This window comes from Notothenia rossii (genome assembly GCF_949606895.1).
Source record: "Notothenia rossii genome assembly, chromosome: 10".
Classification (NCBI taxonomy): Eukaryota; Metazoa; Chordata; class Actinopteri; order Perciformes; family Nototheniidae; genus Notothenia; species Notothenia rossii.
In genome coordinates, this window is record NC_136908.1 from 23,178,191 (window position 1) to 23,206,143 (window position 27,953).

Genomic DNA, 27,953 nt, shown 5'->3' on the forward strand with positions numbered 1-27,953 from the left:
TTTATTTGAGCAGAACGTTGATTATGTTGCTATAAAAAGGAGGAGAATGTTATACAAATATATACACATTTGAATAAATATTGTAGTAAATATATATGCATTAATTGAAGTTTAATTAAACAGGACACAATTATATAAACATATAAAGGATAAGTGTTGAACAAAAATGTCCAAATACATACAAAAATATTTATTTATTTATATTCTTAAGTTGTAGTATGACTTGATTCATTTGTTCTGTATTTATTAGCGCATTTATGTTATGCATGTATGCATCGAATTGCAATATTTATTTATTTAAATGTATTTATTTATTTGGGTTTTTCAGTAGGCCTATAAGATGTATTTCCGTATTTACGAATATATTTCAATATTTGTATTAGCATTTATTTATTTATTGATAAACATGTCATTATTCGTCCTACTTCAATTTAAAGCAGCTTCATGATACTTAGGTACCTAACAATTAATAAAATCTCTGATGCGGTTGTGCTACCACGCACGCACACGCACAAACACACACACACACACACACACACACACACACACACACACACACACACACACACACACACACACACACACACACACACACACACACACCGAATACATGAGTCACAACCACAACTCCCACATCAATAACAGTTGAATCAAGATGGCGGCCGAGGGCGAGTACGAGTCGATCCTGTGCGTAAAACCCGATGTCAACGTTTATCGCATCCCGCCGCGAGCCTCAAACCGCGCATACAGGTACAGAGGAACCTGCCGGTGGTTAACGGCGCTGTGGAATGTTCTTTAACGGGGTTTGGTGTCGCTCGGTACCGGTGCGGGTATTTCACTTTCACTGCTCGATGCCAGAACATGCTTCATATCACGTCGAGGGGGCTTTATGTTGTGACTGTGGAAGGCAGAAATTAAATGGGTCGCCTGTTGTAAATATGTATAGTATATGAATCGTTGGCCGGTTCTGTGTGTCGCTTTGTTGTCAATAGCGGTCAGAGTTGTGACGGGGGGGGGGGGGGGGGGGGTCATTCTGCCGGGTCGATACGGGCCATTTGCCAGGACTGTCCCGCTCTTGTGTGACAGCTTGGACGTCCTCTCTCCACAGTGACGCTATATAACTGAAACAAAACGGTTTGCATCGTCTTCTGTGTGGATAGTCTTTGATTGAGGTTGGGAATACAGAGTTAGACTTTATGTTTGCATACATGCATGTGAGACAGTGACATTGTCTGGGTGTGCTGCATGCAGGGAATGATAACATTTTGAGCGACCGTCAATGTCCAAACCACTATTAATGTATTATGAAATGTAGTTTAAATTGGAGGTTTAAGGCTCATAACACGATTGTAGGAATGATATAAAATAAAGGAAAAAGGTAAACAAAATATGTTTTGAACATGTTTTTACCTGCTTTTTTGTGTAGACTACTGTATACATTGACTTGTTCTCTAAAAACCCTTACAATAAGTTAAATACTGAGTACCTTTAGGCTTTTATATCTGTAGGCATTTGTAAAATTAAACAAATGTTTCTTAATTTGCTAAAACTTGCACCCACAACCATATTATATGTTTATAATGCCTTTTGACACACGTACGACAGAATAACAGATTATGAGTATTGTCAAATTTGTTCAATCTGTTAAAAAGACCTAACTTACTTTTTGTAAAACAGATAGTTGTTTTATATATAAATATGTTCCTCTTAATATTCAATTTTGTATGCGTAACATTACAGTCTAACACCATGCTTGTCCACAGGGCAGCTGACTGGAAGCTGGATTCTCCAGACTGGTCTGGTAGAATGAGGATCACAGCCAAGGGCCAAATGGCGATTGTCAAACTGGAGGACAAAGTTTCAGGTATGATCCTAATATCATACTCCCATATGTAAGACTTAATTACATTACAGCATCACATCTCAAACTGTACTTTAACATTTTTAGAATCCCTGTGATATATTTGCTACAGCCAGGGGCGTAATTTCCACTGGGGACAGGGGGGACATGTCCCTAGGCCTGTCACGAGAATGAATTTTGTTGGACGATACATTTTCCCGGAAATTATTGCGATAAACGATAATATCGTCGGCACCGTTGTAAGACCATTTTAGACCACTGACATAATGATAATATATAATAATTAGGGCTGTCAAGTTAACGCGTTAAAAAATTAACGCATGTGTATTTTTTGTCCTCGGCCGCTCCGTAGTTTCAGAGCGCATCGAGTTTAAAATACCATCTACAAGCTGATGCTGACAGCCCCGCTCCTGCCACTCACTTGTGGCAGACCACACTTCCACGCTCACCGGCAGGCACCGACTGGCCATCGGGAGGACCGGGAGGGTGTGTGTATGTGTGGCGCGAGAGAGAGACCTTAGGTGTATTGTTGTTGTTGTTAGCATCTGGTGCTAGCTAGCTGCGCTAACGGATATAAGGAGCTGTTTCAATGAAAACAGAGGAGCGAAATTTCGCCGACAACTGCGCCGAGCACTTGACTTTATGCAGGTAGCCAGACAGTGGGACATTGTACGAAAAGTCAGCACACTCAGCACGGATAGTATGACATGCAACATAATTGCAGCGTCCAGGCAGCTCCCGTTCGAGCATATGCCATGAGTTGCACATAGCTCCAATGATCAATCACACACACGCACGCACGCACGCACGCACACACACATACTTGAGGCGAATATTTGTAATGTTCAGAGGTTGTTGTGTTTAATATTCATGAGAATATTTGTCATTGTTTAAATGATAATAAACATTTGCATAAAGCATATTTGTCCACTCATATGTTGATAAGTGTATTACAAACTTGAAAAATATCCCTCTAAGGTACATTTAGAACAGATAAAACATGTGCGATTAATTTGCGATTAATCGCGATTAACTATGGACAATCATGCGATTAATCGCGATTAAATATTTTAATCGACTGACAGCCCTAATAGTAATAATTCAAGTACATCCTTTCAAACATAGCCTTTTTATTGAACATTCAACATTACAAAGAAATATGAAATAATATTCAAATATATAAATTATATATAAAAACATTAATAAGAAAATGATAAAAAATTAATTAAATTACACACAATCAAAACAATAAATTAAATAGACTCAGCCTGGAAAACAGAGCTCTCTCTCTCTCTCTCTCTCTCTCTCTCTCTCTATATATACAAATATATATATATACAAATATATATATATGTATTTATATATATATATACAAATACATATATATGTATTTATATATATATATATATATATATATATATATATATATATAATTATATATATATATATATATATATATAATTATATATATATTAGGGTTAACATTTTGAATCAGATTAATCACAGCTTAAAAATGAATTAATCATGATTAATCACCATTCGAACTACTGTATGTTCAAAATATGCCATTTCTTTATGTAGTGGGGCAAAAAGGTATTTAGTCACCCACCAATTGTGAAGTTCTCCCACTTAAAAAGCTGAGAGAGGCCTGTAATTTTCATCCTAGATATACCTCAACTATGAGAGACAAAATGAGAAAAAAAATCTAGAAAATCACATTGTCTGATTTTTAAAGACTTTATTTGCAAATTATGGTGGAAAATAAGTATTTGGTCACCTACAAACAAACAAGATTTCTGGCTCTCACATACCTGTAACTTCTTCTTTAAGAGCCTCCTATGTCCTCCACTTGTTAACTGTATTAATGGCACCTGTTTGAACTCGTTATCAGTATAAAAGACACCTGTCCACAACCTCAAACAGTCACACTCCAAACTCCACTACGGCCAAGACCAAAGAGCTGTCAAAGGACACAAGAAACAAAATTGTAGACTTGCACCAGGCTGGGAAGACTGAATCTGCAATAGGTAAGCAGCTTGGTGTGAATAAATCAACTGTGGGAGCACTTATTAGAAAATGGAAGACATACAAGACCACTGATAATCTCCCTCGATCTCGGGCTCCACGCAAGATTTCCTCCAGTGGGGTCAAAATGATCACAAGAACGGTGAGAAAAAAAAATACCAGAACCACACGGGGGGACCTAGTCAATGACCTGCAGAGAGCTGGGACCAAAGTAACAAAGGCTACCATCAGTAACACACTACGCCGCCAGGGACTCAAATCCTGCAGTGCCAGACGTGTCCCCCTGCTTAAGCCAGTACATGTCCAGGCCCGTCTGAAGTTTGCTAGAGAGCATTTAGATGATCCAGAAGTGTATTGGTAGAATGTCATATGGTCAGATGAAACCAAAATAGAACTTTTTGGTAAAAACTCAACTAGAAGTGTTTGGAGGAGAAAGAATGCTGAGTTGCATCCAAAGAACACCATACCTACTGTGAAACATGGGGGTGGAAACATCATGCTTTGGGGCTGTTTTTCTGCAAAGGGACCAGGACGACTGATCCGTGTAAAGGAAAGAATGAATGGGGCCATGTATCGTGAGATTTTGAGTGACAACATCCTTCCATCAGCAAGGGCATTGAAGATGAAACGTGGCTGGGTCTTTCAGCATGACAATGATCCCAAACACACCGCCCGGGCAACGAAGGAGTGGCTTCGTAAGAAGCATTTCAAGGTCCTGGAGTGGCCTAGCCAGTCTCCAGATCTCAACCCCATAGAAAATATTTGGAGGGTGTTGAAAGTCTGTGTTGCCCAGCGACAGCCCCAAAACATCACTGCTCTAGAGGAGATCTGCATTGAGGAATGGGCCAAAATACCAGCAACGGTGTGTGAAAACCTTGTGAAGACTTACAGAAAACGTTTGACCTCTGTCATTGCCAACAAAGGGTATATAACAAAGTATTGAGATTAACTTTTGTTATTGACCAAATACTTATTTTCCACCATAATTTGCAAATAAAGTCTTTAAAAATCAGACAATGTGATTTTCTGGATTTTTCTTCTCATTTTGTCTCTCATATTTGAGGTATACCTAGGATGAAAATTACAGGCCTCTCATCTTTTTAAGTGGGAGAACTTGCACAATTGGTGGCTGACTAAATACTTTTTTGCCCCTCTGTATATTGTTGTGGGAATGGAAAGATAAATGAAAGAAGGCGGATATATCCATTTAACATACATGTTATATGTTTATAACATTTGTCTGTGTGTCAAAATGAAAGACAGCCCAGACACCTATCAATCATCAAACCGTGGGGTCTTAATTCATTACGTGTTGATATCTATCAACGGGGGAGTACTTCAGGAAAGTCGACGGGGGGGGGTGCTAGTGGAGTACTTTGTGACCACAGAGTGTGAACGTTGTGATCAGCTGTTTTAGCGCAGTTCTCCAGTGAAGGGGGGGAGTCTCCCTCTGCAACCGGTTGGCGTAGTTTTGGCACAATTCCGTTGTACAGACCGACGTTAACAGCAGCCCTATCTGTGAACACGGAGACCGACTCTGTCGTCAGGTGATCTAACCGCCTTCTGGAAAAGCTTCCCAAGTACGTCGGTACGCAAATGCGCTTTGTGACACAAGTGACGGTACGCATTTCAGATTACGCACATAACCTGCGTACCAGTTATGTGCACCCCTGTACTACAGCAAAAGTATTCTCCGTCGGGACTTCCTGCAACAACACCACGCCGTTATCTTGATTCTGATTGGCCAGAAGACATTATCAAAGATGTTCTATTGAGAAGACGATCAGTACGTCACAAAAGTTTTCAAAACCGTTTCTGGTCTTCGGTATTTCCAGACAAGTGGCTACTGAAATCAATCTTACTAACTGCTGTCTGTGCAATTCTCGGCGCGAGTTGGCAGACTTTATTTTGCTTACTTTAACATCATTTTTCATGGTGGGGCTAAGCCATTTCTTGGCATGGGTGTAGCCTACCCCAGCCATACCCTGGCGCTGCCATTGGTGGGATGTATGGGGCAGGCCATTCTGCATATGCGTTAAATGCGTTAAATATTTTAACGTAATTAATTCAAAAAGTTAATTACCGCCGTTAACGTGATAATTTTGACAGCATTATTATATATATATATATATATATTAGGGCTGTCAGTCGATTAAAATATTTAATCGCGATTAATCGCATGATTGTCCATAGTTAATCGCGATTAATCGCAAATTAATAGCACATTTTTTATTTGTTCTAAATGTACCTTAGAGGGATATTTTTCAAGTTTTTAATACTCTTATCAACATATGAGTGGACGAATATGCTTTATGCAAATGTGTGTTTATTATCATTTGAACAATGACAAATATTCTCATGAATATTAAACACAACAACCTCTGAACATTACAAATATTCGCCTCAAGTGTGTGTGTGTGTGTGTGTGTGTGTGTGTGTGTGTGTGTGTGTGTGTGTGTGTGTGTGTGTGTGTGTGTGTGTGTGTGTGTGTGTGTGTGTGTGTGTGTGTGTGTGTGTGTGTGTGTGTGTGTGTGTGTGTGTGTGTGTGTGTGTGTGTGTGTGTGTGTGTGTGTGTGTGTGTGTGTGTGTGTGTGTGTGTGTGATTGATCATTGGAGCTATGTGCAACTCTAGCTAGCACAAGATGCTAACAACAACAACAATACACGTAAGGTGTGCACGTTCTCTCTCTCGCTCGCGCCATACATACAGTTGCAAGAAAAAGTATGTGAACCTTTTGGAATTACCTGGATTTCTGCATAAGTTGGTCATAAAATGGAGGAAGCCACTGCTGTCCAGAAAAAACATTGATGCACGTTTGAAGTTTGCAAAAGAGCACCTGGATAAATATTCTGTGGACAGATGAAACCAAAATTGAGTTGTTTGGAAGGAACACATGCTATGTGTGGAGAAGAAAAAGGCACAGCACACCAACATCAAAACCTCTTCCCAACTGTGAAGTATGGTGGAGGGAGCATCATGGTTTGGGGCTGCTTTGCTGCCTCAGGGCCTGGACAGATTGCCATCATCGACAGAAAAATGAATTCTCAAGTTTATCAAGACATTTTGCTGGAGAACTTAAGGCCATCTGTCCACCAATTGAAGCTCAACGGAAGATGGGTGATGCAACAGGACAACGACCCAAAGCACAGAAGTAAATCAAAAACAGAATGGCTTCAACAGAAGAAAATCCGCCTTCTGGAGTGGCCCAGTCAGAGTCCTGACCTCAACCCAATTGAGATGCTGTGGCATGACCTCAAGAGAGCGATTCACACCAGACATCCCAAGAATATTGCTGAACTGAAACAGTTTTGTAAAGAGGAATGGTCCAAAATTCCTCCTGACCGTTGTGCAGGTCTGATATGCAACTATAGGAAACGTTTGGTTGAGGTTATTGCTGCCATGAGGTCAACCAGTTATTAAATCCAAGGGTTCACATACTTTTTCCACCCTGCACTGTGAATGTTTACATGGTGTGTTCAATAAAAACATAAAAACATATCATTGTTTGTGTGGTTTTAGCTTAAGCAGACTGTGTTTGTCTATTGTTGTGACTTAGATGAAGATCAGAACACATTTTATGACCAATTTATGCAGAAATCCAGGTAGTTCCAAAGGGTTCACATACTTTTTCTTGCAACTGTACACACACCCTCCCGGTCCTCGGGTCCTCCTGATGGCGAGTCGGTGCCTGCCGGTGAGCGTGGAAGTGTGGTCTGCGAGCGGCAGGAGCGGGGCTGTCAGCATCAGCTTGTAGATGGTATTTTAAACTCGAAGCGCTCTGAAACTACGGGGCGGCCGAGGACAAAAACTACACATGCGTTAATCGCGTTAAAATAATTATTGCTGTTAAAAAAATGTTGCGTTAACTTTACAGCCTGAATATATATATATATATATATATATATATATATATATATATATATATATACAAATAAATAAATATGAGCACACATTGTCTCACAAGCAAAATAAATCTCAACAGGCTATATCCAAATCTGTATAAATCAAAGGTTTCGAGCAAGGAACACCAACATGTTTGTTGGGCAAATCCATCTTTGATTGCAAACTGTAGGGAAGGTGGGGGCTCTCCATCTCCAGCTGCCGTGTTTGCTCCCAGCTGGGAAAACGGAATGGGGTGGTTGTGTTTCAGGTGCAGTTTAAGGTTGGTCGTATTGCTAGCTTTTGTTGCTACCTTTTTTAAACAAATGTGACACACCGCCCGGCTCATTCAAGTCCGTAGGTTCGCCTCGTTGATTTGGCTTAAATCCAAAATATTCCCACACCGGAGATGGAGTTTTTTTTGGTTTTGCAACCAATTCCGTTTAACTTCAAATTCCCCTCGAGTAAGTCACACGTTGTCTCCTGCTTGTCTATTCATTTGGTTGCTACCTGTTGCACGCAGAGTTTTCTGACCTGGCTGTGTGTGAGCCCCGCCCCTCACAGCGCGCCGGGCCGGCAGACACAGCACTCCTAGCTAAAATGCTGGTCACATCCTTATGTAAACAAACACGCATGTAAACGGCAATTTATCGAGGTCAGAAAAGTTATCGAGTTCATTTTTATTTGTCGTACGATAACTCAATTAATTGCTTATCGCGACAGGCCTACATGTCCCCCCCACTTTTCAAACTCCCGTTTGTGTCCCCCACACTTTTCAAATGTGTTTAATTATTTATTTATTTACCTTGGTTGGTGATTGGCTAATGGTTACACAAGCCAAACAAATCGTTATGGCATCATAAAATGGCCAAAATCTGATCAGCTCATTTTCAGACAGGTTTTTATATAAATGGATCAGGACAAAAAGTGAGAGAATCTTTTTTCCTGAAACTTTCAGAATCTCTTTACACAGAGGGGACACATGTTTATGTATAAAAGACATGAAAAAGTGTTGAAAAATGTTGCATAATAGTTGATCTTTAGTGAGGTAAAGGAGTGATTAGATAGTTACCTTAGACTAAGTTATCTCAGTGGGTCTCAAACGGTTTGTTCACCATTTATGTAAACACATATTTGGAATGCACCTTTATCTATTCAATATAGTTGTAAAAAAACAAGGTAGGAAATCATTCCAATGTGTACTATAGCAGTGGTTCTCAAAGTTTTTTCAATAATGTACCCCCTTTGAAAAATTATTCAGCCAAGTAACCCCTGATCAGCGCAAAAACAATTTGTTAGGGAAAAATGCCTATATAAAGAGGTACAGTACAGCGCTGCACCATCAGTGTCTGATTTATTAAAACAACAACATTGTAACTGAGAAACACTTAAATGCTACATTTCAAATGTTTACAATCCATCACTAAATTCATGGAAAACCAATTGTAACATCATGCAATAATCATGCATCATGCAATAAGACTACATTAGTTGTATTGAACTGATCTTTTTAATAAGTTGTACTTACAATTTAGTGAGAAACGTGGGCTTGTGCTTCACTGAGGACCTTTGTCATTCTGACAGGGAGGCAAACTGCAGTTATTACACTTCGTGTTTTGAAATATGTGTAACTCTGTTCATATAAAACCCACACTGCTCAAACTTCCTTACTTTTCCTAAAATGTGTATATTTATTTATTTATTTTAGGGCGTGGGGAATGAAGAGAAAAAAATATATGAGCATTTTATAAGCATGGGATTTTGACCCTTCATGCATAATGCTGCGCTATACATGAGAGTAACACATGCGTCACTTCTGGGCAAAAAGTACGGCTTCGCCCACTTTTGGAGGAAAACAAAGCTGTTATTTGAATGGCGGTGAATACAAATTCTGAAGTTTTTGCTAATCCGATCAAAAATGTAAGAAAAACGTGGATTTTTGGATCTTCAAAGAGCCCGATTACGATGGCCAGACAGGCAAAGAATTACATTAAATCAGGGGTTCCCAAAGTGTGGGAAGGTGAGCCTCCCCTCAGAGAACATAATCACAGCCGCGCCCCCCCTCCCAATTGTTATTGCTATTATTATTATTGTTGTTGTTGCTATAATGCAGGGGTATTCAATTGCATTTCAAAGAGGTCCAGTAAGAGAAAATGTCATAAAATGCTCTGTTTTCGCTACCTTTCTATTTTTTGATTGGCTGAGCGTCACCTCCTTAAAACATTAAACAATAGCTTTTTTAAACCTCTTTATCTTTATGTTTTAAACATGTTGAGGTTAAGGATGGCAGCTTCATTATACGTTGCACTCTGAGATAAATAGTTGAAACGGAGACGTTTTTAGCAGCAGGGAGGAGTAACGTTTCACCAATGTTGTGAGGTTTACCTGCCTTAGCTATCCGTAACGCCACTCGGTATGATGCTTCGGTTGCCTTTGTATTCACAGTGCTAAATCAGGGTGTCCGCGGGGTCTTAAAAAGTATTAAAAAGTTGATAAATCAATTTAGCGAAAATTAAGGCTTTTAAAAAGTATTAAACGGCATTTTCCAAGGTATTAAGAAGTCCCACAGCAACGACAACATGAAACACCCTTTAATTTACTGAAACGACATGTCGGGAAACCCCCTCAAGACTACCTGAGAGATATACAGCAGGAGAACACGTCGTCCACCGCGGAGAATAAACAGAAGGGCAACCATGGCAACTAGGGATGTCCCGATCACCTTTTTTTGCTCCCGATCCGATTCCGATCATTTGATTTTGACAATTTGCCGATACCGATTTTTTCCGATCTTTATGCAATGCATTAAGAGAAAAAAAATTATTCAAGTTGTCCCTTAAGGTTATTTTTTCTTATTTAAATTGGATATTCTATCCAACATGGATATAGCTTCTTTTTTTCACAGCAGCATTGGATCAGTTCAGTTGTGCAGCATTGGAACAAAACAAAATAAAGCTTTCAGTACTCGTTAGCTTACTGCTACAATTAGACACTGCGCCCTGCCCACTCTGTTGCCAGATTTGAGAGAAATAAGCAACCAGGTCTATGAAAACAAGCCCCAAAGAAGCAACACATACATGATGTTCTGTAATTTGAAACCAAAACTAAGGCCTCAGGATGACTTTAAGACTTGTACATGGTCATTTTTGTTTTGTAACATTGAATACAACATTTAAAAAAAAGTATTTATAAAAATCTTTTTTTTAAAATCCCGATCCCCGATTTTTTTCCTCCCGATTCCGATCTTTTGAAAATCACGTGATCGGCTCCGATCCCCGATCACGTGATCGGATTGGGACATCTCTAATGGCAATTATGCTCCGGGGTCTTCTTCGCAGCTTTTGGTGTATTTTGTGGCGGCAGCAGCGCCACTTACAGGCCTGGCATATGTACTACAGCGTTTCCAGCATTTCCAGCGGTCTAGTGTGAACGGACACATTAATGAAACAAATGCGTGTGAACGGAAGACTTTTTTGCGTTTGCGTATGCGTTTTACCGTATGCGTCCTCGTGGGGCCGGGGTCTAAGCCAAACTATATCCGGTCACAGAGATCTGCTATTTTAAAGTAAAGTCAACACATACAGATGGAGCACTGAATTTCGGACTCCAGCTTACAGCTTCCTGCCTACCACCAGCCAAAGACCAGTATAGAGGAATGTTAAGCCCTCCCACTATTTTCCAAGAGGGCATTGCCAGATTTTCAATTTCAGGTTTTAACCAGGAGATGGCGCTTCATTCACAAATACAGAAAGACAAGTTTCATGGACTTTCAGTTGTGTTTTGAAGAGCATTTTAACACATCAATATTTTAGATCAACTAAAGTATATCTAATCTTGCAATTCAATAATATATAGTCTTTATATATTAAATAATCATAATTATAATGTATATGTTTACATTACACTTCTTTATTTGTTATGCTCATACTTTAACCTTTACAATCGTTTGCTTTAATATGCAGTATATTTTTGTGTTTGCTTCCTCCTGCTCCCTTTCGGACACATACTGTATGATTTATTATTATTATTAATATGAAGATATTATTAAGATAAGATAAGATGTTACTTTATTGATTGAACATTTTAGTTTAGAATGTGCTGTCCCACGGTGATTCAGAAGGCTCACAGGTCACATTCCGACCATTATTTAAAACAATAGGTGCTTTCACACCTTCTACAGTTTGATTTGTATATAGGGAGCTCTGTCAGTTTTCGAATTACTCATTTGCTTTCGGGGAGCCCTATTTTTCAGAGCACATCCTGCTACTAAATATGTCACACGCACGCTCTGTTGACTGGCGCAGCAGCGCGGATGCGATCAATGGCTATAAAAACACTCTTCTACTAATACAGACGGTGTCACTATGCCGGCGGATGTGGCCGTTGTTGAAGCCTCTTCAGGCTCCGCATCGGCAGGCCTCTCCCTCGGTGTGGAGCTGTCAAACTCGACCCTAACGCCGCTTACAGCCGGCCAACTAAAAGTTGTTTTCCGTTCACGTTGTCATTTTTAGACTCCTTCGCTTCTTTGCTTGTGAATCCAAAAGCTGTGACGCTTGGCTGTTTTCGTTTTGCCATATTTTTTTATTACACAGCCAGAGTTAAAAAAATATCAATATGAACATTTCAAATACCGCGCCGGCATCACCGCCATAATCATAGCAACGTAAGTAAGAATGCAGCGCCGCCACATACAGATGGCAACACCCAGACATATTCACAAATATAAAACAAATATTCAGAAACTGTAATGAACAATAACTATTATTTATTTCAAGAACTGTTATTTACAGAAACTCAACATTTCTAATCTGTGTGACACAAATATGCACGACTGTTTTGGGCTCCCCCTATTTATCTCAAAGTCAGCCTTCAGGGGAGCTCCCTCCCTCTTCGGGGGAGCCAAGCTCCTCCTAGCTCCCCCCCATTTCGAACAGTGTCTGTGGCTGAATGGCCAGCGATTAGGTGCGGCGCATTTATCATAAGTGATCAGAGCTAACTGCCTGCCGTCAGATTTCATTTAAAAAACAGATCTGATTTTAAGACTATTTCTGCGCTCATAAAGAATGATAAGAATAAGAATAATGCGTATTGAACTGGTTTCATTAATTAGTGAGTTTATTTAATACTAGAACCGCCAATCGGGTCAATTTGTGTGATGTGTTGTTGTGTGTGTGCAATGTAACTTTTTTTCAATAAAATATTAAAGTCTCCCAGTCCCTGACTTTTCCTGAAAGTGTGTTATGTAGCACCCTATGTTGTTAAAAATTGCATTCTAATAGCGGGATTTGACGGGTTTAGGTAGGCCTATACAAAAACCTCTGGCGGTTCTAGTGTTAAGGTAATTAGGTACAGTAGAAGCCCTTTTTTATCAGTAACGAATTTAGCAGTTGAACATAAAAGTCAACTAACTGAGGGTCACTTGCAATGACAGTGTTGTGTCTAACTGTAAGCTTGTCACTCAGAGTAACCTACCGTTAATTTAGCTGCTGGAGAAGAAAGATCAAGGGGGGAGGGGGGAAGAGAGCTGTGGTTGATGGGCCATTAGTTGTGTAAATACACAGCTGAGAGCTGCCGTTTCATTCAGACTGTTTAAAAAACTGTAACAACGGACTATTTTTCTTAGCGGATGCATGTGAATTTAAATCAATACATACAACTATTTTTTAAATCAATAAAAAAATAAAATAATAAGTGTATTATGTTGTTACATCGTTTCAGATGTTATGTTTCAGTTGTGCTCTGTCTATGTTCAGTGATGCAAACTTGTCACCTTTCGGCGAAATTCGCCGTTTTGAATCCAAAATAAGTCGTTTGTGTGATTCATGTAGATCTGCAATACAAATATTTTTTCGGGGTATGGGGGGGGCTGGGACCCGGAGTAATATGCGGCCGTGAGCTGTTATGTGCCATCATGACACGCATGGTGTTCTTTTTGTATATATTATAATGAAGTACGAGCTGTGTGCTCGAGTCTTCCTGCCTGTCGGCTCTGCTCATGGATGTATAATAAGGCTCTGCTGCTCCCAGATGATGGTCTAGCTTCAGCAGCTACATTACCTACGGGTGCGTTCGTTAATATTAACTGTGCGTCCGGAGTCATTGTGGCACAGACTGGACCGCTGGTGAACAGCTGTTAGAACGGGCCGTTCAGGTGTTCAGAGCAGAGCTCCCTGTCGGAGCTGCAGAGCGTGATGTGAACTGAAAAGTTTTTCTGTGGCAATATTATTTAAGGAATCGTTGAGCTAGCTAGCTAGCATACATTGTCACTATCTGCTAACGTTAGCTTTAGCCTTCTATTTCTAATAGTTTTTTTCATAGGCTATAAACAGAGGTGGTATAAGTATATATATTGTACTTGAGTAAAAGTAGAAGTACTCAGATCTTGTACTTGAGTAAAAGTAATAGTCCCAGAGTGTAGGAATACTCTGTTACAGTAAAAGTCCTGCATTAAAAATGTTCCTCAAGTAAAAGTAGAAAAGTATTATCATCAAAATATAGTGAAAGTAGCGACAGTAAAAGTAGTCATTGTGCAGATTGGTCCATTTCAGAATAATAGATATGATATGTTTTATAATGATTGATCATGAAAGTGTTCTCAAAGCTGCTAAAGGTGCAGCTAGTTTGAATGACTTTGTATACTGCAGGGTAGCTTGTGGATTTATTCCAGGTGGAACTAAAGTCTGATTTAACACTTGATTATATTTCACTTAATTAATCCAGATCTGTGAAGTAACTAAAGGTATTAAATACATGTAGTGGAGTAGAAGTACACCATGTACCTCTGAACTGTAGTGGAGTAGAAGAACAAAGTAGCAAAACATTGAAATACTTAAATAAAGTACAAGTATCTCAAAATTGTGCCCAAGTATAGTACTTGTTGAGTTTATGAACTTAGTTACTTTACACCATGTGGCTATAAAGATAAAAAGACTTAAGCCTTGCACAGAGGCCTGAAAATACATTTTCAAAATGCTCAACACTGCTGCCAAAATTATAAACTGACTGCTCCACAATTTGAAATAAATGCTTTTATATATTTCTATTATGTGACTCTTTGGCGTTTCTGTTATTATTAACACTGCTGCTTCAGTTGTTCTGACTGCTAAAATCCTCTGTCATTCCGTGGGGTGGGGGAGCCGGGGGCTCGGATCCTTGTCACCTTTTTCATACCTGATGAGTTTGCATCCCTGTATGTTAAAAAGCCTCAGTCACCTTAATTCATGTAATAAAAACATCTCAGGTCAGTAACACTCAAAGCTAAATGTGCAATACCATGTTCAGCTATGTTACTATTTATAATGTTATTGTTGTTACATCAGAAGATGTACATATTGAAATTATTTCTTAACTTACAGTAGGCTATTTTACAGTTTTACAGTTAAGTCACTAACTGTAAGCTTGTCACATACAGTCTATGGTCACTCAGAGTAACCTACTGTTCATTTAGCTGCTGGAGAAGAAAGATCAGGGGGGCAGGGGGGGAGAGAGCTGTGGTTGATGGGCCATTAGTTGTGTAAATACACAGCTGAGAGCTGCCGTTTCATTCAGACTGTTTAAAAAACTGTAACAACGGATTATTTTTCTTAGCGGATGCATGTGAATTTAAATCAATACATACAACTATTTTTTAAATCAATAAAAACATTTTCTAAATCCATAAAAGCATTTCAATTAATATTGGGAGTCATGTCGTTACTTTGTTGAGAATGTGGCCATGTAATAAGCGGGATAATTTGCAGCGACTTGTTCCTTATGGGGAAAATAACACCCTTCATCCAGATGAGGATCCCTCCGCTACACTTTGGGATCCTGATCGACCGACGAAACTCCATTTAAAATATACATATATTTGGTGAATTACTGAGTTTAGGCACGTTAATAACGTTTTAATGAAGTTGAATACAGTATATTCATATGTGTCAGTGATTTCATGTCAATTCGGCGAACATAAACATAAATGATCGTGGTGAAGATGATGATTAAATTAGGATTAAAAATCGAGAGCCGGGCTGCATTTCCTCCCGTTCGTTTTTTTCGAATAACAAAATTATTTTGTTAAATAACAACATGTTGATGTTTTGTAAATGATTACATGTGTCTTATTTAGCACAGAGTATGATATCCGTGACATATGGATCTTAACAAAGTTCCGCTGTACATCCAGCGTACTGTATCTGACTTTATTTCACATGAGCTCCAGTGTGGAACCCCACTGCACCTCCTGGTGGATCAATGATCCATTGCAGCTGGCTTCATTATAAATACATTTATCTATCACGGGGCTGGTCTCAAGTCAAGCTGGAGGTTTTCCCTTGAGCGAGGGCAGATCACGTACCAATCACGGCCCTCGCGTTTCAAACTGTCCGAAATGAATCGCTCCATCTGTATAGACCCTAAATATAGTCTATATTAAGAACGAGAAAAGTCTTAACATATATATCGTTTTTTGTAAACATATGACAAATGTGTGAGGGTGATGACGTCAGAGCATCGTCCTATGTGCCAGGGCTTAGCCCCGGACAGCCCCAGCCCAATTTAACCCCTGGGTATTTGTGAGGGAGCTCCTATGGCATTACCCCGCTGAAGCTCACCAAAGTTTAACATATTTCATAGTTCAAAGTTTTTTCAATTGTTTTGTTTATTGGTCAAATACTGGTTTCTAATGTTTTCTGAGGAGTTTTACTGGATTGAAAGAGCACAGAGTACAGAAGCAACAAAGCAGCATACTGCATTAAACCTGACCTTCACAGAGAGATTGAAGTTCATGTGGAAAGGAGGCTTCAGTAGTCTGTCTACACTCTGTTTAGTTGTGCTATCTTACAATCAATATAGTAAATGTGAGGTAAAGTGTGTTGCCAATGTAACCGGTTAGAATTCAAAGTTGCGATGAGGTCTTAAAATGTATGGAAAGGGTCTTAAAAAAGGTCTTAAAAGGTATTAAATTTGACCTCAGGATTCCTGCATATAACCTGTCAATGACATTTTTCTGTGACTGCAATTCCTTGAGCTTCCGGTCAAAAAACTCCTGTGGCTTGGTCACCAAACATGGGTGTTTCGTCTCAATATGACGCCGGAGTTTACATGGTCTCATACTGTCATTAGCTAGCACCTCGTTGCAGATAACACACTGTGGCACTGGAGTGTCATCAGGACCGGTCCATGAAAATCCTAGCTTCAAATAATCATTGTCATACTTCCTCCGTTTTATGACAGACGATGTCTCCTCTCTCACTTTAGGTAACTTCACTAAAAATCTACCCATATTTTGCCACTCGCATAAAGTTAGCTGAAGTTAACTAGCTAGATTTCACTGTTTCTCTTTATTTTTTTCTGGCGGCTGCGCCTCCCTTGAAGCTCTCTGGCGCCCTCCAGGGGAGGCGAGCCTCACACTTTGGGAACCCCTGCATTAAATAATTGGAAATCGAAGATCGGGCTCGATATATGGTTAAATATAGCTGTAGGCGATCGATGTCCATAGATGAGAGTAACATCTACATCACTTTACGGCCTCGCCCACTTTTGGGGGAAACCAACGCTGTCATTTGAATGGCGATCAAGCCTGAAGCCACAGAGCTCTTCTTTTATTGTCCTTTTTTCTTAGAGGAAGTACAGAAAAAATGAACTCTGGATTTGTTTTAATGTTTGAGGTGCAATAAACGACACCGCAGCTTTTTGGCATGATACAGCTATTATTTTCCGCCTCGCTCATGAGAGTAACAGCCGGCAAAAATGTGTGGGTGCAACACAATAAAACTGAAAAAAGGAAAATAAATAGTGCAAGTAAATACAAAATGAAAAATAGTGAAATAGTGCAATAAGAGTATACAAGTGATTGGAATATGATATATTAGATACATAATTTCCAAGTGGATTCATGTTATGGATGTTGTTTCAAAAGTTCAGGTGTTTAATAGTCTTATGGCCTGTGGGATGAAGCTGTCTCTGAATCTGGTGGTTTTAGTCCGGATGCTGCGGTAATGCCTGCTAGACGACAGCAGACAGAACAGTTTGTGGCTGGGGTGATGGGGGTCTTTTATAATCCGGAGGGATTTCTTCCTGAGCCGCTGGGAGTAAAGGTCCTCCATGGATGGCAGCTCCGTCTTGGTGATGTTCTGTGCAGTTTTCACCACCCTCTGTAAAGCCTTACGATTGAGGGCGGTGCAGCTGCCGTACCAGGCCGTGATGCAGCCAGTCAGGATACTCTCTATGGTGCACCTGCAGAAGTTGCAGAGTATCCTGGAGTCCATGTTGAACCTCCTCAGCCTGCGGAGGAAGAAGAGCCGCTGTCGAGCTGTTTTGGTGACGGTGTTAGTGTGATAAGTCCATGTCTGGTCCTCAGTGATGTGGACACCGAGGAACCTGAAGCTGCTGACTCTCTCCACCGTAGTCCCATTGATGGCAATGGGGGCGTGTCCCTCTCTCGGCTGCTTCCTGTAATCCACAATCAGCTCCTTGGTTTTTGCTGACGTTGAGATGGAGGTTGTTGTCCTGGCACCAAGATGTCAGGTTTTTCGACCTCTACGCCGTCTTGTCGCCGTCGGTGATCAGGCCGATGACGTTGTCAGCAAACTTCACAATGGTGTTGGAGCTGTGTGTGGCCACACAGTCGTGTGTGAACAGGGAGTAGAGGAGAGGGCTGAGCACGCAGCCTTGAGGGGCTCCGGTGTTGAGGATCAGGGTGGAGGATGTGATGTTTCCCACCCGCACCGCCTGGGGTCTCCCAGTCAGGAAGTTCAGGATCCAGTCACAGAGGGCGCTGTTGAGCCCAAGGTCTCTGAGCTTGATGACCAGCTTGAAGGGGACAATGTTGTTGAAAGCTGAACTGTAGTCAATGAACAGCATTCTCACATATGTGTTCCTCTGGTCCAGGTGTGAGAGGGCAGTGTGGATGGTGAGGGCTATGGCGTCGTCTGTGGACCTGTTTGCTCAAGGCAAACGTCAGGGGGTCCAGAGAGTCAGGGAGGGAGGGAGGGAGGAGGTGATGAATGTTTTGACTAACCGCTCAAAGCACTTCATGATAATGGAGGTGAGTGCTACAGGGCGGTAGTCGTTGAGGCTTGTAATTTTTGAAAGGAAATGGGATTCAAATCGAGAACGTTTTTCGTTCGTTTTTGTCCCCCCCACTTCTCAAACCAAAGTTACACCCTTGGCTACAGCTCTTATTCAACCAGGCTAAACAATTCAGAAATCACTTCGATAAAAGCATGGATGGCAAACTAATTTGTATGCTTATTTTGTCTTTCCCCCAAATGTCCTGCAGGGGAGCTGTTTGCCCAGGCACCAATTACTGAGTACCCCGGTGTTTCAGTTGAAACGGTCAGCGACTCCAGCCGATATTTTGTTCTGCGCATACAGGATGACAGCGGTGAGGATGTGCATTTTAGAAAAAAAAAACCTTTTTAAGATTGTAGAATTGAAGAACGTTATATTGACTCTTTTTCAGGTGAGTATCTGTAATATCACTTCCTGTCCACAGGGCGCAGTGCTTTCATAGGAGTTGGCTTCGAGGACCGAGGGGACGCTTTTGATTTCAACGTGTCTTTGCAGGACCATTTCAAGTAAGCAGTGACTGGGTGGTTTGAGTGTGGTTAAAAGCAAGTACATTCACAGTAATCAATACATATGCGACTGAACATCAGACATGCAGACGACCATTAGTTTTCCTTCTAAATAATTAACAACTTGTTTTACATGTCCTGCTGTCCTACAACCCTCTGCAGCACCAGCAGTCCAGGCCAAAACAAAATGCTGTCTCTGAGATATACAGTACTGCACTGTATACTGTACTGTCTGTGTTTTTTTTGGGAAACTGCTGAGATGCGTTGTTTGTTTGTGTATATGTGCTGATGGTTTGTATCTTTGTGTCTCTGCCACCCTGCAGATGGGTGAAACAGGAGAATGAAATCAGTAAAAATGCCCATCTAGTGGATTCAGGACCAAAACTGGACTTGGGCTTTAAAGAGGGGCAGACCATCACACTCAACATAGGGGTAAGAACATCAATATATCCATCTTTTATTTTATATTTTCAAAATGAAATGACTGTTGGCAGGTGTAGAAAGTTATGGTCACTATTTCAATTTAGTTGCCTATTTGTTATTAAGCAGCCCATAATAATCCAAAAGTTAAAGTATTTAAGTTTCACTTAATGTAAATAAACTGGTGGTTGAAAGCGTTAACATTCCTATAAATCATTTTCGTTCTTTGTCTTTAGCAAGGTAGAAAGAAGGATAAGCCCCGCCCCCTAAGCTCTGGTGGATTTGGACTCCTCCCACCACCACCTGGAGGAAAGATAGTCCCGCCTCCTCTGTCAGGCCCATCCAATCACAACATCATGCCCCAGACAGGAGACACGGCGACAGGTAGATGGCATATTCAATCAAACTAAAGCTACACATAAATATTATCACTTATATTAATTAGTACCTGTGACGATCACCAACACGTGTATTTAATTAGGGCAAATAGAGCAACTTCTTCACAGTGTGTTGGAAATTGTGTTTTTTTTAATTTGTATTAATTATGTTTGTGCAGCTTTAACATACAGGAGTGACCTCATTTCTTAATCACTATGTGAATGAGTCATGCTCTTAGAGCTTCAGGATGCAGGAAAATAAGAAGAAATGTGTGTCAAGTGTGTAAGCAGCCTTTAATAAGCTCTGTGTGTAAAATATTCTTACTTTATCAAGTTTGATTTAAATGTATTTGTGTCTCATGAAACCAAATGGTTTCTCCGTCAGCCTGCTTGTTGGAGCTGGACAGCAGTAACTCTAACACAGTGGTCCAGTCAAACGCTAGTTCTGATCTCTGGGGAGATTTCTCTGCTCCTGCAAGGTAGAAAACGTATTTTTGTAATATTCACTATGTGGGCAAACACTATGTGGGCATAACATTTCAACCATATGACTCAGGGAAGTCTTTACAAAGTGGTTTGTTCCTTTCAACCGCAAAGGCATGAGTGATGTTTGGCCTGGTTCAGTCACAGTTTCAATATCATCTATTAATATTACAGCATAGGTAATTTCTCCTTTATCACAGTGATGGTTAATACCACTTTACAATAATTGTTCCTAAAATTCTATTAATATTTGGTTTAAAAATATTCTTACTTTATCAAGTTTGATTTAAATGTATTTGTGTCTCATGAAACTAAATTGTTTTGCAAATGAAAGCTTTAAGGTGCGTGAAAACTATAATTACAATACTTACACAAATATTTGAATGCTAACAGGTGCTGATTTCACTCAGCACAATACAAAGCACTTTATAAGTCACATACATTTGTACTTTAGAATATACAAAACCTCTGTACAGGCCAGACAAGTTCTTCCATAACAAAGAGTTACTGTATATACAGGGTAATGTAAAACCACTGAAATTGTCAATTTAATAAGAAATATGCCATTATCTGAATAAAACTAACATCAGTGTATGTGTTCCCAGCTCTGTTCCACCTTCATCACGACCAGAGAATGCCGGAAACTGGATGCAGTTTTGAGTCGTCACGTCGGTTGTGATTTCCATCCCATCTGTCGCTTCCTGTGCATCACACTGAGAGTAACTCCCCGCACTGATCCCAAAGCAGAGACGCAAAACTCCACAGAGCTGTAGAAACAACGTAAATTTCAAATATTATTCACAGGAAATGAAGCATTAACATGTTTAAAGCCATTACATAATGAGCCATTTTCCCCAAAAATATTGAAGGGCTATGTGTGGCGTCCTGAGTAGCAGGTGTTCCTCTTTTCTGCGTCTGCATCGCCTCCCCAGCAGATGGCTCTCTGAGCAGGGCTTTATCTTGGATCTGGAATATTTTGTCACTGCAAAGGCTTCCTCTGAAGAGAGGCTTTCTGAAACCTGCTGTGAATACTGTACAAAAAGATGCAAAGCTCAGTTTAAGTGCAAGCTACCTTAACAGTGTCTTTGCTGTTCTAAAATTGACCATTTGATCTGTGTGTATTATAATTTCCAAATTAAATTAGAAGTCTATAGAGAGAACAGTTTAACGGCCATTCCCCCCCCCCCCCAATCTTGCAATAGCTCTTCATTCTCTTCAGCTCTGATTTTTGAAACAGGGAATACAGTATATTACTCATTCCGATCCTCACACTGAATTGTGATTCAGTATGGTCTTGATAAGTCTCAGAATATCTGTATTTCAAACAACTAAGTCTAACATGTGGTTTCTTTACACAATGCTAATGCTAGTTGATTTTGGGTGCAACTGAAAACATGGTTAGCTTTGTGGCATAGGAAAATGAGGATTTCCAATAAATGCAGATGCAACCCTCTGCTTAAATCAGCTTTATTATGCCTTCTGCCAGTATTTATCGCCACAGGATCTAGGAAATATCACTATTTACTGTGTCAGTAAAATGTCTGTGCCTGCTGAAAGTGGGATAACATACTAATATCAGATATAGAAAACACACAGGATAGATTCATATTCCTGTCTGTGGTTTATTTTAACAATGTGAAATCATTTTTGTGCTTACTACTGGTTGGCTTATTTTGTTGCAAATAAGTAGCCAAATCCAGACATGTATTATTACTTTATTTTTTCTTCATTTTAAAAATGTATTAAATAAGCTAAGAATGGAACATATTTAGCAGATTTAGCAATTTGCTGCAAATAGCTGGCAGTAAATGAAAACTACTAAAATACTTAGAGGCCTTCTTAACCACAATGTATTTGTCCCCCTCATCCAAATTAATGCGTCCATTTACAAAATCTACTTGAATTGAATAAAGGAGGCAGAGCAGGAAACTACGACTAGTTATCAGAAATTCCTATTTAGACTTAAAGACTCCCTTGGGCCCATTTCTGAAATCTTAAAGATATTTGATGGGATAATTGTTGAGTAAATCTCATCTTCACAATTTCCCCTTTTTAACAACAACCACTCTTCAAAAAGAAAACAGAGTAAGAGGAGGTTTAAGGTTCTTCCAGTAATGGTGGAAAGGAAGTGTGTTCTCGATCTGCTAATTCATGTTTATCAAATGACCATGAGCCTTTTCCTAAAAAGGGAACATGTTTAGAGAATTTTGTTGCAGCTGGAACAGCCTTGTTCATGACCTCCACAGCCTGTCCTCCTCCAAAAAACAACCAAATTGGTCGATTGTTCAGCAGCTTATTACGACTTATAGTCACGTTTTAAAGTTTGGCACCTCTAGTGGTCGTGTATGAAACAACAATTTGCGGCATATGGGCTGATGCTCCCATTGATTGCAAACGCTCCGGAGGGTCGCATATTCAAAAATAACCCTCTCTGGAAAATCCTAAATTGTAGAATATAGAGATGCTCCAATCGCCAATTTTGGAGCAGATCGCTGGAATCAGTATCGGCCGATACCATTCGCCGATCCGTTCGGGTGGGTGGGGGCTATGGGGATCTTCCATTTAAAGTGATGTTTAAAACTCAGTTAATGGGGCTCATTTTTATATTGCTTCAGTTTATAAATCGTAACGGATCGAAAAGTTCAGATACATTTTTCAATACATGATGCGCTTCCACAAAAAACAACCAACATAATTATTACATTCAAATGAAGTACATTATTCAAGTTTACATTAACTTTGGATAATAACACGGGAGAAATGAGCGGAAGCGCTCTCTTTTCCTCTCTCCCTCTCTCTCTCTCCCCTGACAGCCCGTCAGTATCGTCTCATGCAGCTCACTGATCCAGTAATGAGTGACCCGACAGTGAAGAATAAACATATTTATAACTAGTTTAGCTTGTTCCAGAGGTAGATAAAATATCTAAGTGTGTTAGGTCTAACTCTTAGTGTGTGTTTTGCTCCGCTCACCGGTCCGTCACAGCGGGCGGAGCTGCAGGATTTCTGCTTCACACACGTTGCATACCGTTATTTTATTGTCTTTTTCAGACACTTTAAATACTGCCAGGCCGGAGAAGCCATTTTGGCGAGCTTGTTTTGCCGCACACAGAGAAAAGTGTCATGTATTTTACGTCATGTGATCGGCTCTCCTGGTCGGCCTTTATAGAGAGCACCGATCGATCGGCCGAAAGTGAATATCGGCCGATAAAAGGGCCGGACTGGGACAATAAGTCAGGCCGGGAATTATACACCCAGCCAGGCCGCTACCAATTTTTTGTGCCATTTTGCTGGATTTATTTGTCAATATTTACAGCGTTGCTGCCCATAGTGATGATAGCCCTCTAAATCTACTACCCAAAAATAAACATATGGAGATGGGTTACTATTTAAAAAAAAAAATGCAAATCTATTTAGGAACCTATTCATGTGAACATATTTTAAGTGGGGGTGGACCTCAAATGCTATAGGGGGGTCTGGGGGCATGCTCCCCCGGTAAGACTTTAAAAAAAATGTTGGACTTAAATGCATCAATCTGGTGCACTTTGAGGGGGAAATAAAGAGACTACACCCATATGAAACAGAACTGTATACATTTAAATAATCATAACATTATAAGAACATGGCCATAACCAATAACATACCATATCCAATATGAAAAACATTGAAACTTGTTTATTTATTTGTTTTTGGTTCATTTATAGTTGTGAGTGTGTCTGGGCTCCTGAATCAGCCTCCTGTCTCCCTCCTCTCCTCCCTTCTCCTCTTTGAGGCAGCAGCAAAGACTAGTTTTAGCTCTCAACAAGTTTTAAAAGTGTATCTTACCTTTTTTCACCTAATGATTTTTTATTATTATTCATGCATATTTTACTAATCACTCCCCCTTCAAATGGAAATATGTGTTTACACAAAGGGTGACCAAACCGTTTGAGACCCATAGAGAACTTATACTAAGTTAACTATCTAAACACTCAGAGTCCTTTACCTCACCTGAGCTGTAGTTATCAGTCTCTCAGTCTGACAGGAGAGGACTCTCCTCCACCTTGTTGACAGCTCATTATATCCGTTAGTGCAGCTAGCTAGCACCAGATGCTAACAACAATACACGTAACCGGTGCACTTTCTCTCTCGCTCGCTCGCGAACACACTAACACACACCCTCCCGAGCTTGAATGACACACAGAGGCCAATCGAGGGCTTTAGTGTGTGATCTGTATGAAAGTGGCCATGTCGGCAGGCCACATCATGTAGACAGCCAGTCACCCTTTGTGAGGCAGAGTCAGACCCACATTTGTGCAGCGTTGCGTTCACAATACATACATAAAAAAAAGAATCCTCAGGCCAGCAGGCCACTTAGCGGGCCAGGCCATCGGGAAACCTCCCGGTCCTCCCGATGGCCAGTCCGGGCCTGGCCGATAACGATCAGCGGCCGATAACGATCAGCGGCCAATTGATCAGAGCATCCCTTGTAGAATAGTTTGGCCATTAAAATGCTTTTTGATTTGATTTCTAGCGAGAAGTGTATATTGTACTTTTAGAATCTATGTCCAGTGGATGTGTAAGATCTATAGTTTGATAGATATTACGAAGATGATTTGAGGTCTCGCCAGGAGAACGTGTATATACTACGTCATTCCCCTATTAATTTCTATTGATGGCAGCGTCCATGTAAAGTTGGCGTCATCCCTCACTGGGTGAAAACAGTATTTCCGGTCTCGAAGTTTTCATAATAAAACCGGAAGCATTCCCCTCACTGTCAAATTATTTCACAGTGATATATCCTCAGTACTCATCCACTAAAAAACAACAGTTTATCCTTGTTAATTACACAACATTGATTGGTTTAAATTGTGTACAATGCTTTTGTGTTTTTAACCTCCGATTCGGAGAAACAAATAGTTTTTTCGGAGTTTAGGATGGCCGAAGACACTACACTACCCATAATCCTCAGATATTGTTTGGGACTACAACATCCTCTTTGCTTGACAAACCCCATGATTAGTCCTCAAGCTCTGTGATTGGATGTTGGTCAAACAGCTCCTTGAAATGGAATGAAACCACGGCAGACCCCCCCCCCCCCCCTCCCCCCCCCCCCCAGAACTACACATGCTGGCTAATTGTGTTTCGCATCATGTTCTATGGCACGTCTCTACTGGGAATTGTAGTTTTAAAAGACGTTTTTGTATTTCCCATAATTAGAAAAAATATGCAATAACGTGCTTTAACCACTAGGCGGTGCGAGTTAAAAAACTGTTAAGTTTTCAGTTTTAAAACAAAAAATTATACTTTCCTGTATAGGGTTAGGGTTAGGGTTAGGGTAATTTCCAGTTTAGTTTATGACAGATTTATTTTGTTATCCACACATATATTGTTTTGATATTTGTAACACCAACCCGACAGAAAAGATGGTCTTAACAACATGACCCAGTGGTATAGTTAAAACATAATAATATCAAACATAATATTACTGTTAACTTTTTTGTGAAATTAAAACGGAACGGTAAAGAAAAATACAGTTTCAGTCTCTTGATTTGAAGCTTATGCATTGTGCCATGAACCTGTATAGACCTGTAACAGTCAACTGGTGAGGAGTTGGAAAGGTAGTTTTTGAAGATGTTACAAATAACACACAGCATACAATGCCATAATAACTTTGTATTATTAGTGTAGGACACTTACATATTGTAGTTCTACACCTTAATATCTGATTTGTGAAACATCATAGACAGAAAGGTATATCCGTCATTTAATGGTAAGCTATTGAAATTCTGATTCCATAGATGTGTCTCCCATCACCCAAAACCCCTGACTATTCTCTCAACTCAGTATTTACATTCTTTAATGCAAAGACAATCAGTAATATCTTTAAAAAGTCATTTTCTATAAGCTGTGCGCCGTTATGGTGTAAATATAGCCTATTTACCAATTGTATCAAATATAAAAGTCAACCGAATTAGTGTTGATACTGCAAGATGACGTATTGTGCGAAGAGAAATTGAAGATGTTGTTTAATTGCTGATATATCTATGATCCACGTCACGTATTCAGTTTCGGCGGCATTTCTTCCAGTTTGTCAAAAGGACTTCTGATCAGGGCTCTAGAAATAAATAATTACTGCAGATGTGTAATATGTAATGCAACCGAACCGTGTATTACAATGCCGTTATGTGATGACTTTCAAAGAGAAAAGCAAGCCCACTCGGAATAAAGTATTATTTTCTTTTTGAAAATGTTTTCGGATTTCACATTGCATAAACACCATATCCCAACGTTCACTGCGGCTAAAACATCCAATCACCGAGCTTCAACGATAGCTGAGGATTATGGGTAGTTTGGTTGACGCTAACTTTACATGGACGCTGCCGTCAATAGAAATGAATAGACCTCAAATAATCTTCATAATATCTATTAAACTATAAATCATACACATCCACTGGACGTGGATTCTAAAAGTACAATATACACTTCTCACTAGAAATCTAATCAAAAAGCATTTTAATGGCCAAACTATCCTACAATTTAGGATTTTACAGAGAGGTTTATTTTTTGAATATACGACCCACCGGAGCGTTTGCAGTCAACGGGAGCACAAGAGGTCGAAAACTTTAAAACATGATTATAGGTTGTAATAAGCGCTTGAACAATTGACCTACTTGGTCGTATGAGTTGGAGGACTTGTTGGACCTTCAGTATGAAACACTGAATATTTTAGTTAGAATTATTTTAAGTTAGAATAAATCATGAAAGTAAAAACAATTCTATTGGCAGATACTGCTCAAAACAAGGTTTAGTCTTGGACAATCGGACGATTAGTTTGATATTTTTCATTGAGTTAGATGAGATGACTGATATCCCTCTTGTGCATTCAACATAAAGCTGGAACAAGAGGTTAGCGTAGCCGGTTTATTTCGTAAAATGTGAAACTTCTCCTTTACTTTATTTTGATACAGAGCAATTTTACCTAAAGGGAATGGATCTACATGATGCTGTTATTCCTATGAGGCTTATCTGAAAAATACATTAAAATACGCTCTTTTACTGAGCGAATGTAGAGATTTTAACGAATAACAACCTGATTGTCTTTTTTCATGTGATGAATGTCTAAATTAAATTATATGTAATGTTTGTAAATCAAGACAGTGTTCACAGGACTTTGACATAAGAATTGTCGTTAGCATTTCTCAACTGTGAATTATTTGTCTGCAAGGATTTTGAAGGTTCGTTGTGATCAAATCCAATGGACTGTGTTTGATTTGCATTCAGATATAGGGCTGATTGACATGATGTTGACTTGTGTGTTGTGTTTACATTGCTCATATTGCTGGCTGATATTAAAAATAAGTCTCCCATTT

At 39.8% G+C, this 27,953-nt stretch overlaps 1 protein-coding gene across 1 annotated transcript; it reads left to right on the forward strand.

Moving 5' to 3' along the window:
• The first annotated feature begins 616 nt into the window (after positions 1 to 616).
• necap1 (NECAP endocytosis associated 1) lies at positions 617 to 27,953 on the forward strand. The gene is made up of 8 exons (XM_079653061.1): positions 617 to 750; positions 1,764 to 1,864; positions 19,027 to 19,131; positions 19,243 to 19,324; positions 19,648 to 19,756; positions 19,981 to 20,128; positions 20,507 to 20,600; positions 21,210 to 27,953. The coding sequence occupies exons 1-8, from the start codon at positions 656 to 658 to the stop codon at positions 21,262 to 21,264; spliced, it is 789 nt and encodes a 262-aa protein (XP_079509187.1). The 5' UTR covers positions 617 to 655; the 3' UTR covers positions 21,265 to 27,953.